The sequence below is a fragment of the Artemia sp. Qi Xiang Cuo genome, chromosome 16 (genome assembly GCF_049724085.1).
Source record: "Artemia sp. Qi Xiang Cuo chromosome 16, ASM4972408v1, whole genome shotgun sequence".
In the NCBI taxonomy this organism is placed as follows: domain Eukaryota; kingdom Metazoa; phylum Arthropoda; class Branchiopoda; order Anostraca; family Artemiidae; genus Artemia; species Artemia sp. Qi Xiang Cuo.
In genome coordinates this window covers 19,464,228-19,479,379 of record NC_142809.1, presented here as the reverse complement: position 1 = coordinate 19,479,379, position 15,152 = coordinate 19,464,228, and the positions used below count along the sequence as shown (strand labels likewise).

The 15,152-nt window shown below is 36.7% G+C and overlaps 1 protein-coding gene across 5 annotated transcripts in view; it reads right to left on the bottom strand.

Moving 5' to 3' along the window:
- Window positions 1-315: 315 nt before the first annotated feature.
- The window catches only part of LOC148942657 (peptidyl-glycine alpha-amidating monooxygenase B-like), a 119,755-nt gene continuing 104,918 nt past the window's right edge, over window positions 316-15,152 (bottom strand). For all 5 annotated transcript variants that reach the window (XM_089102604.1, XM_089102603.1, XM_089102602.1 and 2 more), the window contains 2 exons: window positions 12,617-12,737; window positions 316-2,956 (listed from right to left, as the gene is read on the bottom strand). In XM_089102604.1, coding sequence (XP_088958730.1) covers window positions 2,784-2,956; window positions 12,617-12,737 — 294 coding nt within the window. In that variant the 3' untranslated portion in view covers window positions 316-2,783. The remainder of the gene's footprint in view (window positions 2,957-12,616; window positions 12,738-15,152) is intronic.

Below are 15,152 nucleotides of genomic sequence, written 5' to 3'. Positions count from 1 at the left end.
TCCATAAAACCGATTATAGTTTTCTATCCACCAACAATAAGTTTTAGAAAAAAAAGTCTGAGACTGTTTGTTTACAATCAGCCCACCTGTGTCGAACTCAAGTTAATACACTTTCTGGTGTTTTCAATTCTATTATTCCATTACATGTCAACTTTTGAGTTTAAAGAAAAGCATAATCACTCAGGTCAGAGAAATTGGTCCTCACTTCGTCTGTACATTTGCCTAATTACACTAGTTGCGTAATTACGCCTAATTACACAATTTGCGCAACTAATTACATATTCTATGCATAGCAAAAAAAGAAAAAAAAGTCAATTGAAAAAATAAACTTTTATTTCAATTGGACAGTATACACAAATTAAAATACAGGAATGTACAAGACCTAAACAAGGAATGACCACAACCAAAGTTGACCAGAATCTTAATACCCTTGGAAATAAAAAAGAAAGGGAAATAAGTGACAACAAAAAAAGCAAATTAATTTTAAATAGTTAACAGGTTCACAAGAGTACCCATCCAATACCATTCGAAAGAAGTCGCGTGGACAATAGCAATCGTAATCTCTGGACCGGTTTTTATGTATATAGAAAATTTGAAGCCCCTCGTAAAAGCCAAGGATGGTGAAAAAAAAGAAGTTATACATAAAAAGAAGCCTTGTACCCATTTTAAACAAAATTAAAATCTACAAAACAGAAATTCACTTCTTACTTGCTTACTTTTTTCTAACAATTTTCAATAGGCCGAGTTTGCAAATTTCTTCCATATACCAGCTAGAGTAGAAATATTGCTGGAAATTTGCAAATTTTGTAAATTTTACAATTTCGGTCCATTTGAAGCATACTAAATGATTCATTTTTTTTTCTCTAACTATTAGTAGAGGTAGAATCTAGTCATTCCATTCGAATCCAAAACCAACGTATGAAAAACAAAATCAACATAGGACAATGTTTCTTACTTTTACATCTACTGTGCCATAAACTGTGCAATGAAGAAAGGCCAGGAAAGATATAGAAGAAGCGAAAGGAGAGGAGGGTTGATAGACAGACAGAGAGAGAAAGAGAGAGAGAGAGAACACAAAAGCTCATAAGACCTGAGATTACGTAATTCAAGATGGAAAATATATGAATCTACATCTAATGGTGACAAGTCGACTGTTTCACATAAATTCCATTAACATGAAGACTAAAAACTCAGGCTAGAAACGATATGCAGAATATATACAAAATCAGTTTAACTAAATCAACATTAACTAAAACTCACTCTGATGTTACAAAAGAAGAGGAAAAAAGCTGACATGACAAATTCCGTAATAATCAAAGTTAAAACAGGTACCACCAGACACTAGACAAAAATTTCAGGTAAGCAAAATTAGTGAATAATAATAGCAGAGGAAAATTTTAAGAGGGTTGTTAAAATAATTTCTTCAACAATACCACTTTTATGGTACCAAATAACATTAACTAGAAAATACTGGCATGTTACAAATACAAAATTTTGAATTTGTAAGATAATTAATCAAAAGGAATACGAGTGTTAAACTAGATAAATGTTAAACTATTTAAACTAGATAAACTAGATAAACTGTTAAACTAGATAAATGTATAAACAAAATGTTTTGAGGAAGCCTAGAACGAAAAACAAGCAAGAACTAGTACGTATGAAGTATGTACGTATAACGTCTAAAATAATTTATGAATAAAAGAAGTCCCGTAAAGTCATTTTTATGAAAAAGTATGTATTTTGTGTTGTCAAAAAATACTTTAAAAATTGACACTGTGATGTGAAGAGGGAATTTTAACGGGTTGGAAACAAGGACAAAACCTACAGTCAGTGGCATCAATTCATGAAAATTTCGAGTAGGGGGGTGGGGGGGGGGAGGGAAAAATATTGTATCAAAATTTAGGTGGCAGGGGATACTCTTTATATTTTCTCTCTTTTTTCCAATGAAAATACAAAAAACGGAATATTTTTTCATTGAAAATATAAAACAAACGTGTTTTTCATATCTAGGGGGTAGGAAGGAGCAAAAAAATATAGTGGAGATTCCCTCTCCCAATTGGCGCCACCGCCTACAATGTAAATATACCAGAATAAAGACTTGCCAATTTAGCTATGAATAAGAATAAATAAATAATATGTTACAATTTATTTTCTATCAAAAGGAAAAGCAATATCAGAGCAACAGGGTAAATGATTCGATTCCAAATCTCACAAAACACAATGAAAATAATGTCAACAGCCATGTTGCAAGTGAGCATGTTGTATATGAGCAAATTTTAAATGGAAAGAGATTTTCATTATTTACACTGAACTCTGACATTTTTTAAAGTTGTACAATTAGTTAGTGTTTCATAGATTTTGTAATGAGAGCGTTTTTTTAAAAATAAAACTCAAAGCTTAATAGACTCCATCAAAATTACAAGTATTACTGTAAAGGATCACAGAATACTATCGTTCAGAACTATCAGAAAACTACCCAAATTCCAAATCTGCTTCGGAATATATATATTAAATTTTCAATTGAAAATTTCTCAAGGAATTTGCGAAATTTCATCACAAATCACAAGAATTTGGTTTATATGGTAAAAGTTAACTTTGCATACTGACCAATTGAGAGCAAGAGGGATACACCTGACGTCATAATGGTGAAATATAAACGCTACTTAAGTTTTGATTATTTACCTCTGCTTTAGAATTGTTCGTTTGCAGTCCTTTTTCTGTAGCACAGCAAAAAATAGCAATAAAAATCCTCTTAAAATTAAATTCTAAGCATAGTTCACTCTTCAACATTTTGCGTTTTTCTTACTATTTGCAATTGCTGTATATAACACATCGTCATCTTCACTGTCTGTCGTCTCTTCTTCGCTATCCAGCGGAAGAGTGTCGTCTTGTCGCACCCTTTTAAACCCAGTACGGTTTCGTTTATTTCTCCACCATACAGCTGGAGGCTCAGGAGCTGAAAAAAAGGAAAAAAGGGTTTGAGTGGGAGACAAGTGTTATTAGAGTCTTATAAAGTCACAAAGACATGTAAACAAAAATATCACACATAGTAAGATGAGACGAAATGGAAATTCAAAAATTAATCATAAAAAAAGTGATCAAGTAAGTCAACTATTCAATCCTCGTCGATACTAACCAAAACTAAAAAAGAATGGAAGTTTAAAAACGGTAAATAACATGAAAAGTATTAACATTTAAACTATGGGAAGAAATGTTCCCGGGGGGGGAAGGGGGGGGAGGGCTTAAAAATCAGGTACTTATTGTAAAAAAAAATTCATAGAATATTAAAAACTTGCATTTAATATGAGTTGTCCGCTTACTTTGTGCCCTTTCCCCGTCTTTTTAAGGAGCCAACGAAAAGAACCAATACTTTTATGACTTCGTAAATCAATTTTCTTTTTAAACGTCGTAGAAAGATTTATTTGAAACTATTGCAAATAGATAGATAGTTAAGTGTATTTTAAAGCCGAAAATACTGCCAAGACCACAAAAAAGGCACAAATATCATAAACTTGCATCGGCGATTATCGTAAAACACTTAAATCAAACAATACGTTTACTTAATGCTAGGATTTTATCATAATTTATCACGAAACACTTAAGTGAAACACTACGTTTACTTAATGCTAAGATTTTATCCTAATCATAGGCAGCGCAATCGCGCTGCCTAGGTAAAGAACGATGTTGGCACAATGTATTATTTTTTTTACCCATACCAGGGCACTTCGTATCGAAGGAGTTGTGGTAGAAACTTCGAAAAGGGCTCATTCGATTGGAAATTGGAGTGGCTAGTGCCCTTTTTAATAGCTGAAAGTGATCGGAAGGCAGCTAACACCTCTTCAACGCCGACCATTTCCCATACACATCCAATCAAAATTTTGAGATAGCCATTTTGTTCCACGCAGTTTAAAGGTCAGGAAATTATACCTTTGAGCAGGACACTTCCCCAAAAGTCTTCAGGGCAAGGGCTCATTCGATTGGAAATTCAAAGGGCTAGTGCCCTTTTTAATAGCCGAAAGTGGTTTGAGGGCAACTAACCTCCCTATCACGCCCACCTTTTCCCCAAACACATCTAATCAAAATTTATAGATAGCCATTATATTCAACGTAGTTGAAAGTTTGGGAAATTAGGTCTTTAAGGATGACAACCGCCCACTCCCACAGCCCTCAGGGCAAGGGTTGTAAGTTATGCCCTGGGGGCATATAAGGTTTGAATTGAAAGCATTGTCGTAGAAACTTCAAAAGGGCTCATTCAATTGGAAATTTAAAGGGCTAGTGCCTTTTTTAATAGTTGAAAGTGATTGGAGAGCGACTAACGGCCCTCTCACGCCCACCATTTTCCCAAACACATCCAATCAAAAATTTTAGGCAGCGCAATCGCGCTGCCTAAGTAAAGAACGATGCTGGCACAATGTATTATTTATTTATTTTTTCCATACCAGGGCACTTCGTATCGAAGGTGTTGTCGTAGACACTTCGAAAAGGGCTAATTCGATTGGAAATTGGATTGGCTAGTGCCCTTTAATAGTCGAAAGTGATTGGAGGGCAACTAGCCCCCCCCCAGGCCCATCATTCCCCGAAAAACATCGAATCAAAATTTTGAGATATCCATTTTGTTCAACGTAGTTGAAAGTTTTGGAAATTAGGTCTTTTAGGATGATAACCCCCTCAGAGCCCTCAGTGCAAAGTTTGTAAGTTATGGCCTGAGGGCATATAAGGTTTATATAGAGAATTGTTATATAAATCATAGGCAGCGCAATTGCGATGCATAAGTAAAGAACGATGTTGGCACAATGTATTATTTATTTATTTTTTCCATACCAGGGCACTTCGTATCGAAGGTGTTGTCGTAGACACTTCGAAAAGGGCTCATTCGATTGGAAATTGGATTGGCTAGTGCCCTTTAATAGTCGAAAGTGATTGGAGGGCAACTAGCCCCCCCCCCCCCAGGCCCATCATTCCCCGAAAAACATCTAATCAAAATTTTAAGATATCCATTTTGTTCAACGTAGTTGAAAGTTCTAGAAATTAGGTCTTTTAAGATGATAACCCCTTCAGAGCCCTCATTGCAAGGGTTGTAAGTTATGCCCTGGGGACATATAAGGCTTATATAGAAAGTTTTTGTAGAAATCATAGACAGCGCAATTGCGCTGCCTAAGTAAAGAACGATATTGGCACAATGTATTATTTTTTTTTGTTTTCTTTTTCCATACCAGGGCACTTCATATCGAAGGAGTTGTCGTAAAAACTTCGAAAAGGGCTAATTCGATTGGAAATTAGAATGGCTAGTGCCCTTTAATAGTCGAAAGTGATTGGAGGGCAACTACCCCCCCCCCACGCCCATCATTCCCCGAAAAACATCGAATCAAAATTTTGAGATAGCCATTTTGTTCAGCGTAGTTGATTTCCGTATAGAAAATATGTTTTTGAGGAGGAACCTCCCCCACAACCCTCAGGGCACGGGTTTTAAGTTATGCCCTGGGGGCATATAAAACGATGTTGGCACTATGTATTATTTATTATTATTTTTTCTTTAGAGCAGGGCACTTCGTATCGAAGAAGTTGTCGTACAAACTTCGAAAAGGGCTCATTCAATTGGAAATTGGAATGGCTTGTGCCCTTTTTAATAGTCGAAAGTGATTGGAAGGCAACCAATACCCCTTACACGCCCACAATTTCCTGAAACACATCCGATCAAATTTTGAGACAGCCATTTTGTTCAGCGTAGTTGATTTCCAGATAGAAATTATGTTATTGAGGAGGACACTCCCCCACAGCCCTCAGGGCAAGGGTTGTAAGTTATGCCCTGCGGCATATAAGGTTTTTATAGAACGCGTTGTCGTAAAAACTTCAAAAAAGGCTCATTCGATTGGAAATTGAAATGACTAGTGCCTTTTTTAATAGTCGAAAGTGATTGGAAGGCAACTAACGCCCCTTCCACGCCCACAATTTCCCCAAACACATCCAATCAAAATTTTGAGATAGCCATTTTGTTTCACGCAGTTTAAAGTTCAGGAAATTATACCTTTGGGCCGGACACTTCCCCAACAGTCTTCAGGGCAAGGGTTATAAGTTATGGCCTGGGGACATATAAGGGTTTTATTGAAATCTTTGTTGTAGAAACTTGAAAAACGGCTCATTCGATTGAAAATTCAAAGGGCTAGTGCCCTTTTTAATAGTCGAAAGTGGTTTGAGGGCAACTAACCTCCCTATCACGCCCACCTTTTCCAAAAACACATCCAATCAAAATTTTTAGATAGCCATTTCATTCAACGTCGTTCAAAGTTTTGGAAATTAGGTCTTTAAGGATGACACCCCCCCCACAGCCCTCAGGGCAAGGATTGTGAGTTATGCCCTGGGAGCATATAAGGTTTTTATTGAAAGCGTTGTTGTAGAAACTTCAAAAGGGCTCATTTAATTGGAAATTGAAAGGGCTAGTGTCTTTTTTAATAGTTGAAAGTGATTAGATAGCGACTAACGCCCCTCTAACGCCCACCATTTTCCCAAACACATCCAACCAAAATTTTGAGATATCCATTTTGTTCAACGTAGTTGAAAGTTCTGGAAATTGGGTTTTTTAGGATGATAACCCCGTCAGACCCCTTAGTGCAAGGGTTGTAAGTTATGCCCTGGGGGCATATAAGGTTTACATAGAAAGTTGTTGTAGAAATCATAGGCAGCGCAATCGCGCTGCCTAAGTAAAGAAGGATGTTGGAACAATGTATTATTTATTTTTTTATCCATATCAGGGCACTTCGTATCGAAGGAGTTGTCGTAGAAACTTCGAAAAGGGCTCATTCGATTGGAAATTGGAATGGCTAGTGCCCTTTTTCATAGTCAAAAGTGATTGGAGGGCAATTTAACCCCCCCCCCCACGCCCATCATTCCTCGAAACACATCCAATCAAAATTTTGAGATAGCCATTTTGTTCAGCGGAGTTGATTTCCAGATAGAAAATATGTTTTTGAGGAGGACACTCCCCCACTACCCTCAGGGCAAAGGTTTTAAGTTATGCCCTGGGGGCATATAAGAACGATGTTGGCACTATGTATGATTTATATTTTTTTTTTCTTTAGAGCAGGGCACTTCGTATCGAAGAAGTTGTCGTAGAAACTTCAAAAATAGCTCATTCGATTGGAAATTCAATGGGCTAGTGCCCTTTTTGTTAGTTGAAAGTGATTGGAGCGCAATTAACCCCCCCTCTCATGCCCACCGTTTCCCCAAACACATCCAATCAAAATTTTAAGATCGCAATTTTATTCAACGTAGTTGTGAGGTCTGGAAATTGGGTCTTTGAGGATGAAACCCCACCCCACCCCAGAGCCCTCAGGGCAAGGGTTGTAAGTTATGCCCTGGGAGCAAATAAGGTTTTTAAATAACGCGTTGTCGTATAAACTTGAAAAAGGGTTCATTCCATTGGAAATTGAAATGGCTAGTGCCTTTTTGTGCCAAGCAGTTCAAAGTTCAGGAAATTATACCTTTGAGCAGGACACTCCTCCTACAGTCTTCAGGGCAAGGGTTATAAGTTATACCCTGGGTGCATTTAAGGTTTTATTGAAGTCTTTGTCGTAGAAACTTGAAAAAGGGCTCCTTCGATTGGAAATTCAATGGGCTAGTGCCCTTTTTAATAGTCGTAAGTGATTTGAGGGCAACTAACCCCCTCTCACGCCCACCTTTGCCCCAAAGATATTCAATCAAATTTTTAGATAGCCATTTCATTCAACGTAGTGGAAAGATTTGGCAATCAGATCTTTAAGGATTACAACCCCTCCTCACCAGAGCCCTAAGGGCAAGGGTAGCAAGTTATGCCCTGGGGGCATATAAGGTTTTTATTGAAAGCGTTGTCGTAGAAACTTCAAAAGGGTTCATTCAATTGGAAATTGAAAGGGCTAGCGCCTTATTTAATAGTTGAAAGTGATTGGAGAGCGTCTAACGCCCCTCTCACACCCACCATTTTCCCAAACGCACCCAATCAAAATTTTGAGATATCCATTTTGTTCAACGGTTTTAGGATGATAACCCCCCTCAGAACCCTCAGTGCAAGGGTTGCAAGTTATGCCCTGGGAGCATATAAGGTTTTTGAAAATTGAAATTGCCCTTTTTAATAGTCGAAAGTGAGTGGAGAGTTATTAACCCCCGTCTTACGCCCACCATTTCCCCAAAAACATTCAATCAAAGTTTAGAGATAGAAATTTTGTTCAACGTAGTTGGAAGTTCTGGAAATTATGTATTTAAGGATGAAAAACTCCCCAGAGCCCTTAGAGTCAAGTTTGTAAGTTTATGCCCTGGGTGCATATAAGGTTTGTATTGATAGGGTTGTCGTAAGAACTTCAAAACCGACTCATTAACTGGAAATTGAGAGGGCTAGTGCCCTTTTTAATAGTCGAAAGTGACTGGAGGGTAACTAACCCCCCTCTCAGGCCCACCACTCCTCCAAACACACCCAATCAAAATTTTCAGATAGCCATTTTGCTCAAAGTAGTAGAAAGTTATGGAAATTAGATCTTTGAGAATGACACCCCCCCCCCTCAGCCCTCAGGGCAAAAGATTGTAAGTTATGCCACGGGGGCAGATAAGATTTTAATTGATAGTCTTGCCGTAGAAACTTCAAAAGCGCTCATTTGAATGGAAATTGAAAGGGTTAGTGCCATTTTTAATAGTTGAAATTGATTGGAGAGGGACTAATGCCCTTCTCACACCCACCAATTTCCCAAACACATCCAATCAACATTTTGAGATAGCCTTTTTGTTTAACGTATTTGAAAGTTCTCGAAATTAGGTCTTAGAGGATGACAACCACACTAATATCCCTTAGGGTAAGGGTTGTAATTTATACCCTGGGGGCCTATAAGGTGTTTATAGAAAGCGTTGTCGTTCAAAAAGGGCTCATTCGATTGAAAATCGAAAGGCCTAGTGCCGTTTTTAATAGTCGAGAGTGATTGGAAGGCTTGATATTTTTATAGTAAACATCGATGTGGGTATAATGTATTATTTTGTTGTTGTTTAGACCAGGGCACTTCGTACCGAAGGAGTTGTCGTGGGAACTTCAAAAAGGGCTCAATCGATTGAAAATAGAAAGGGCTGATGCCCTTTTTGATAGTCGAAAGTGATTGGAGGGAAACTAATCCCCCTCCCACGCCCACCCACTTATTCTCCCACTTTTTTTAAAAACTAAATGTTCTCTTAATAATAAATCAAAATGCACTATGTTAATGCTAATTCCCAATAGGGCATCTCAGCAGTATCCCAAGAATTACTGAGGGTATTATGTTCAAAACTTTGGGGGCTACTTCTGCTTTTAAAATTTAACCATATCAAAATAGCGTAAGAGTATCCAAGCTATCAAAGAAAGTAAACAGCTTTTTTGCGAATGGTATCACGTTTTCCATTTCAGGTCAACTAGAGGAAGTATGAAACTAAATTAAACACTACTATTTGTGTCCAGATTTTTAAGAGAGTGTGTGTTGTTAAAAATTGCTGAAAATTTTTCTCCAGCATACAAATAGCAGGCCTAACAATAAAGTTTTCAGTGAAGTGGAAATTTTATTCTGGCCTTGGGAAAGCATAGGGGTTTTGCGCCCAAATTATGTTAATTTCTGCTCGTTTTGAGTTTGACTCGGTTATTTGTTGTAATTTCTGTTCGTTTTGGGTTTCATTTATTTATCGATGCTGATTTGTGGTAGTTTCACGCTTGGTAGATTAGTTGACTTTATTTCTGCTCATTTTTTTGTTTAATGGAGTTCTTTACTTTTCTTTGAAAAACTTATTTTGTGGAAAAAGTTTTTTTTTATTAAATTATTATAAAACACTTAAATAAAACACTACGTCAACTTAATGCTAGGATTTTATCATAATTTATCATAAAACACTTAGATGAAACACTACGTTTACTTAATGCTAGGATTTTATCATAATGTATCATAAAACACTTAAATGAAACACTACGTTTACTTAATGCTAGGATTTTATCATAATGTATCATAAAACACTTAAATGAAACACTACGCTTACTTAATGCTAGGATTTTTTTCTGTGAACATAATCTCCGGATATTTCGCTATTCTACAAATAAACTGAGGCAACGAACTTATTATGACATCCGGAGGTATTAACTCACTTTTTCCAAATATTCATTTCCTTATCGTAGAGCCCCTGGCACCGGCTCAAGCAATTCACCAAATCACCCTCTTTAACTTTGCAGACGGGGCAAGTATACCTGTCTTCATTGCAATATGTTTCTTTTGAGTATCCTTTAAATCTTGCGCTAATTGGAAGGCAATTAGCCCTGAGCTGCATCCATAAGTCAAATATCTCCAGCTGCTAAATTCAGCTTATCCTAGAACTCCTGTCTATAAACTACCTTAACATCTTTATAAAACTTTAATGTTTCTGGTTTCTTTACCTCCTCACTGCATTTCTGGATTATTTGATTTTCTAGTACTATCTTAATTTCATTCTCCCGAAGTGCATTTATATCCATTAGTCCTCTTCCTTCATTCTACACAAAAGAAAATCCTGTTTGGTCTAAAATGTCTTGTATTTTTAGTGGCTATGATCTTTTTTCCCTTGCGAGAGTAAATCTTCATAAACTGCCTTAACCAACCTGTCACTCGGTAACTGAACAACTCTAAACCAAAATTTAATCATTGAGACTAGTCTGTAATTATTTAGTGGCCATAGACCTAGATCACCATGTAAAATCTGGGAATGAGTCATTCTATGCAGCCGATACAATCTCTAAAAGTATTAAATTGAACACACTCTAGCTGAAGCGTTTTTTCATTCCCAAAAGTCTCTGCTCCGTAATGTAGAATGGGCATTAAACTCGATGAAGGCTTTTGGCAACGAGCCGTTGCCGCTTCAGTTTTTAGTATCAAAACTGTTCTAGTATCAAAATGTTGATACTGATACTAAATTCAGGTAATGGACATTTTCGAGGAAACCAGTTACGTCAGATAAAAATCCTACTTTTTTGGTCCAAAATCTTTCATTTTCTTTTTTTTAAATCTCTGTTTTATGCAGATTTTGATGCTATACAAGAGTACGGGAGGGGGAGCCTCCATTACTTCATCAGTTATATTATTTTTGATACTCATTTTTCCCAAATATCATCTTTAGATAATCTTCTGTTAGGTCTAGTAACTTCTGTAAATCATGTGCCAAATTCGCCACTAGAGCAGTGTCATCCACAAACAACAAAACCGAGAAGTTTTCTTATCTAATTTCACTGCTGAAGCCCATTTTTTTTCTAAAAATTCAACAATGTCAGTAATAAAAGGACCAAAAAGTCAAGGTGACAAGGCATATCCTTGCTTTACTGCTTTCTTAACTTAGTTTTAGTCGCATTAGCCTCAAAACACATATTTACAACCAAACGAATGAAACAAGGACGTACCCCATATCTTCGAGCCTTTTTTAAGCAGAACTCTACTAACAATATCAACCGTTTTTTTTTGTCCAAAAATGCAACGTATATCTTACCTTTTCCTGATCCATACTTTTCAATTAACCCAATTAAAATAAACGCTCTATCCGTAGTACTATTACCTTTTCTAAAAACCCCCTGTTCTTCTTTTATAGCTCCTAAACCCTGTAGCCAATCATTTAACCGGCAGTCTAAAATTTTCTCTAAGTTTTTGCTAAATATAGGAGCTAAGGTTATTAGCCTATAACTTCAACATATACTTTACTGTTGTTCATTTTATTTTTCTGAGAATCTTTATTTTTAGGGAATATCCTTGAGAATGGACGATGCCACGAGTTTATCGACGATGCCACGAGTGCATTGACGATGAAAGCTCAAAACCACAACAAGGTGCCACACAAGAATAGCATCTGAAATTTTCTTATACAAATCAATGATCACAAGCGTTTTAATTTGAAATGGTATAATTTAGTCTGATACTTATTCGTTTAATAGAGCTTTAGCACCTTGTTTATGTGTGAATTGGATAAAAATTTTACAAACTCAGTTAGCACAAAAGGGATCAAAATCAAATAAAAGCTAAAATTTAAAGTCAAGATGAAATTACACTCGATACGACCACCCGGGAGAAAAAAAAGACAGGAGACATGTGATACAATGTGATATAATGTGATACAAACAATGTGATACAAAAATGTGATTTTCCTTGTTGTTCAAGGTGGAAAACTGCATATCTTCGGTAAAGGATGTTCGAAAATCTTGATTTCAATGGTGTACATTTTATTCCAATAGGACATCGTTTTGAGGGATTCATCCTCTTTTTTTAAATGTCTGAAACAAAATTTCTTGATTTCTAAATTACCGTTCAGCTTAATCTAAATGAAAATTGTTATTTTCAAATTAGTGTTACATGGAAAAAATCTATTACTAGATAGTCTCATTAAGAACTGGTTTTTAAGTTTTGGCTTCTGTGAACTATTGTTTGCTCCTTACTAAGTAGACGAAGAATATATTCCGTGATGAAATCAGGGTTATGAATTGGAAAACAAAATGGAAAGTGAAATGCATTAAATACTAAAATAAACCAATGATCATAAAACAGCTAAAAACAAAAAAGAAGAGAAGCAAAAGACAACTAAGAAACAAAAAGAAAAAAGGTACAAAAATTTGATTTTTTCAGAGATTACTTACAATACTTTTTCCTTCTTAGCTTGATACACAATGTTACCGAAAGTATAGCTAATACTGGGGCAGCTAAGAGAGATGCAATGAGCACAGGCGTGAACGTATCCAAAACACTGGAATTCAACAACTAAAACAAAGAAATAAATTGAAGTGAAGGAAGCAACAACTGAAAACAGAAATATTCTATCCGTTTCTAAAACATGATGGTACACAAACACTTAGACTTTACAACGGAGAAAAAAAAACGAAAAAGAGAGGGGGCGGGGAGGGGGAGAAAGACTGAGAGAGAAAGAAAGACACTAAGAAATACAGTTAGAGGAAATAAAAAAAGGCAAAATAGAGCCCAATGAAGGCTAAGATAACGTACAAAACAAGCTCATTACAAGTTCAAAAGAGGAAAAGGTAGTCGCGTTGTCCATTAGCCGTGAAAAATCTAATTGTGGTGCAAATGATGGGGAGAGAAGATGACCAATTGACTAAGTTTAGTTCTTAAGTTTTTTGCAAGTTTTACGCGCAAACGTCAATGGTCAGGTTGAATTCAAAATGATTGCATTCACTCAGGAAAATCCCGCAAGCATAGATACGCAAAAAAAAACATGATTACAATGATTAAAAATGAGAGAACAGATTCATGAAGGAGTTTAACTGACACAAATTTAACGAATTGCATTTGCTTTACTGTAAAGTATTGCACATCTAAGCGACGAAAATGACTGTTTCGCTATGTCTACTTGCTTCTCTAAATGTGAACTGAAAGCAAGATCTCTTTCTTACTTTGCATATCCTAACTTAACACAGTCTCGATGTATCCATCATAAGTAATGAGAGCAGGTATTATTGGACCCAAAAGAAAAAACTGCATTTGGACAATAAAAGTGAAAATTCTAATCCTTGGTCAATTTAACAAAGTAATCTAAGATATTTTGAAGAATTGATGATTGTTTAATAGTAGCAACTGAGCTAAGAAGCATGGAATTGCATGAACACATAAATAGATCGCTGGATTTTACTTCAAGAGAAACAGTTTAATACGGGTAAATAATATAAGTGACAGTCTAGTGCCTACGAAAAAATCTAATAAGAACTTGTTGGGGGCCAGAGACATCTCTAGTAAGTAAGTAAGTTTATTTATAACCCGCAATATAAAATAGATACGGAGTAAAAAAAAGAAAAAACAAAATAATATTATCCATAAGGAAATAATAAGAAAAACACGAAAAGCAGGTCATCCCTGAATGGGTAGAACGAAATAAAAAAATATTTAAGGTAATTGGGAACTTTCTGGGAGGGTGTAAAAGGGAAGCTTTTAATAGATTGGGATAGAGGAGGAGCGAGCGTAGCCGTGTTGGTCTCAGGCAGCTTGGTGCTGCAGTGAGTTGTTAGTAGTAGTAGTAGTAGTAATATATATAAATCTCTCTCTCTCTCTCTCTCTCTCTCTCTCTCTCTCTCTCTCTCTCTCTCTCTCTCTCTCTCTATATATATCAAGGAGGCACACTTGTGCCTCTATAAAGAGGCGACCCACCACAATGTTAAGCGATTTCAGGTCCTAGAGGTCGCAGAGAGACGGCGGTAATCGCATTTTGTAGCCCAAGCTCAAACTAAGAAACTTGCAAAATTTCATCCTCCTCCGACTTTATCTTCATGGGGTAAACTGGGCCGGAAGTTTCGACCCTCCCACCACAGCCCCCCTGTAACGTTGTCCGATTAGGCTGAAATTTAGAGGTTAAGCTGTCCGAGGGCCCGGGCGCGTATGCGCGACATTTCAGCGCACTCCGATCACTCCTGCCCAGTTTTCAAAAAACCAAATATAGCCACTTAAAATTCATCATCATCTCTTTTTTTTTTCTTAGCCACGCCCACAGGCCACAGTTGGCAACGGATCCGGTTGAATGAGGACTCATTCGAAGCAGAATTCGACCTGTTAGGGCCTTTTGATATTTTCAGACCGAAAAAATTATCCCCCGAATTTACATTTACGAAAAACCTCGTTTTCCTATATTAGCCCATGTTAATTTTTCCCACCACAACCCCCCCTTTAACGTTGTCTGATCGGGCTGAAATTTAGAGAATAAGCTTTCCTGGGGCCTGGGAGCTTATCTTCGAAATTTCAGCTCAATCTGATCACTCCTTCCCTGTTTTCCAAAAACCACATATCAAGATTTTTGGGAATTTGCTTGCGTCGACAATAGCTTAAATTGGCTAAACAACAATTACTATTGTGTTTGTATAGTCCAGCGGCTGATACTCACGACTTTCAGGCGGAAAACCCGGGTTCGATTCACCATCAGAGCAACTTTTTTATATACTTTGAAAAGAAACTCAGTTTCTTTTTTAAATTATTTGAAAAAAATTAGGTTTTCTAAAGAGTTTAAGAGGCTGAGTTACAAGGTCGACCCTTAAAACGCACAGGGATTAGGATGCACAGTTGGGGGGCTGTTAAAGAGGCTGAGTCACAAGTTCGAACCTTAAAACGTAGAGGGATTACGAGGCACCATGTACGACGTGATTTGAGTATTCAAGAATTAAAAGCCTTAACACAAGA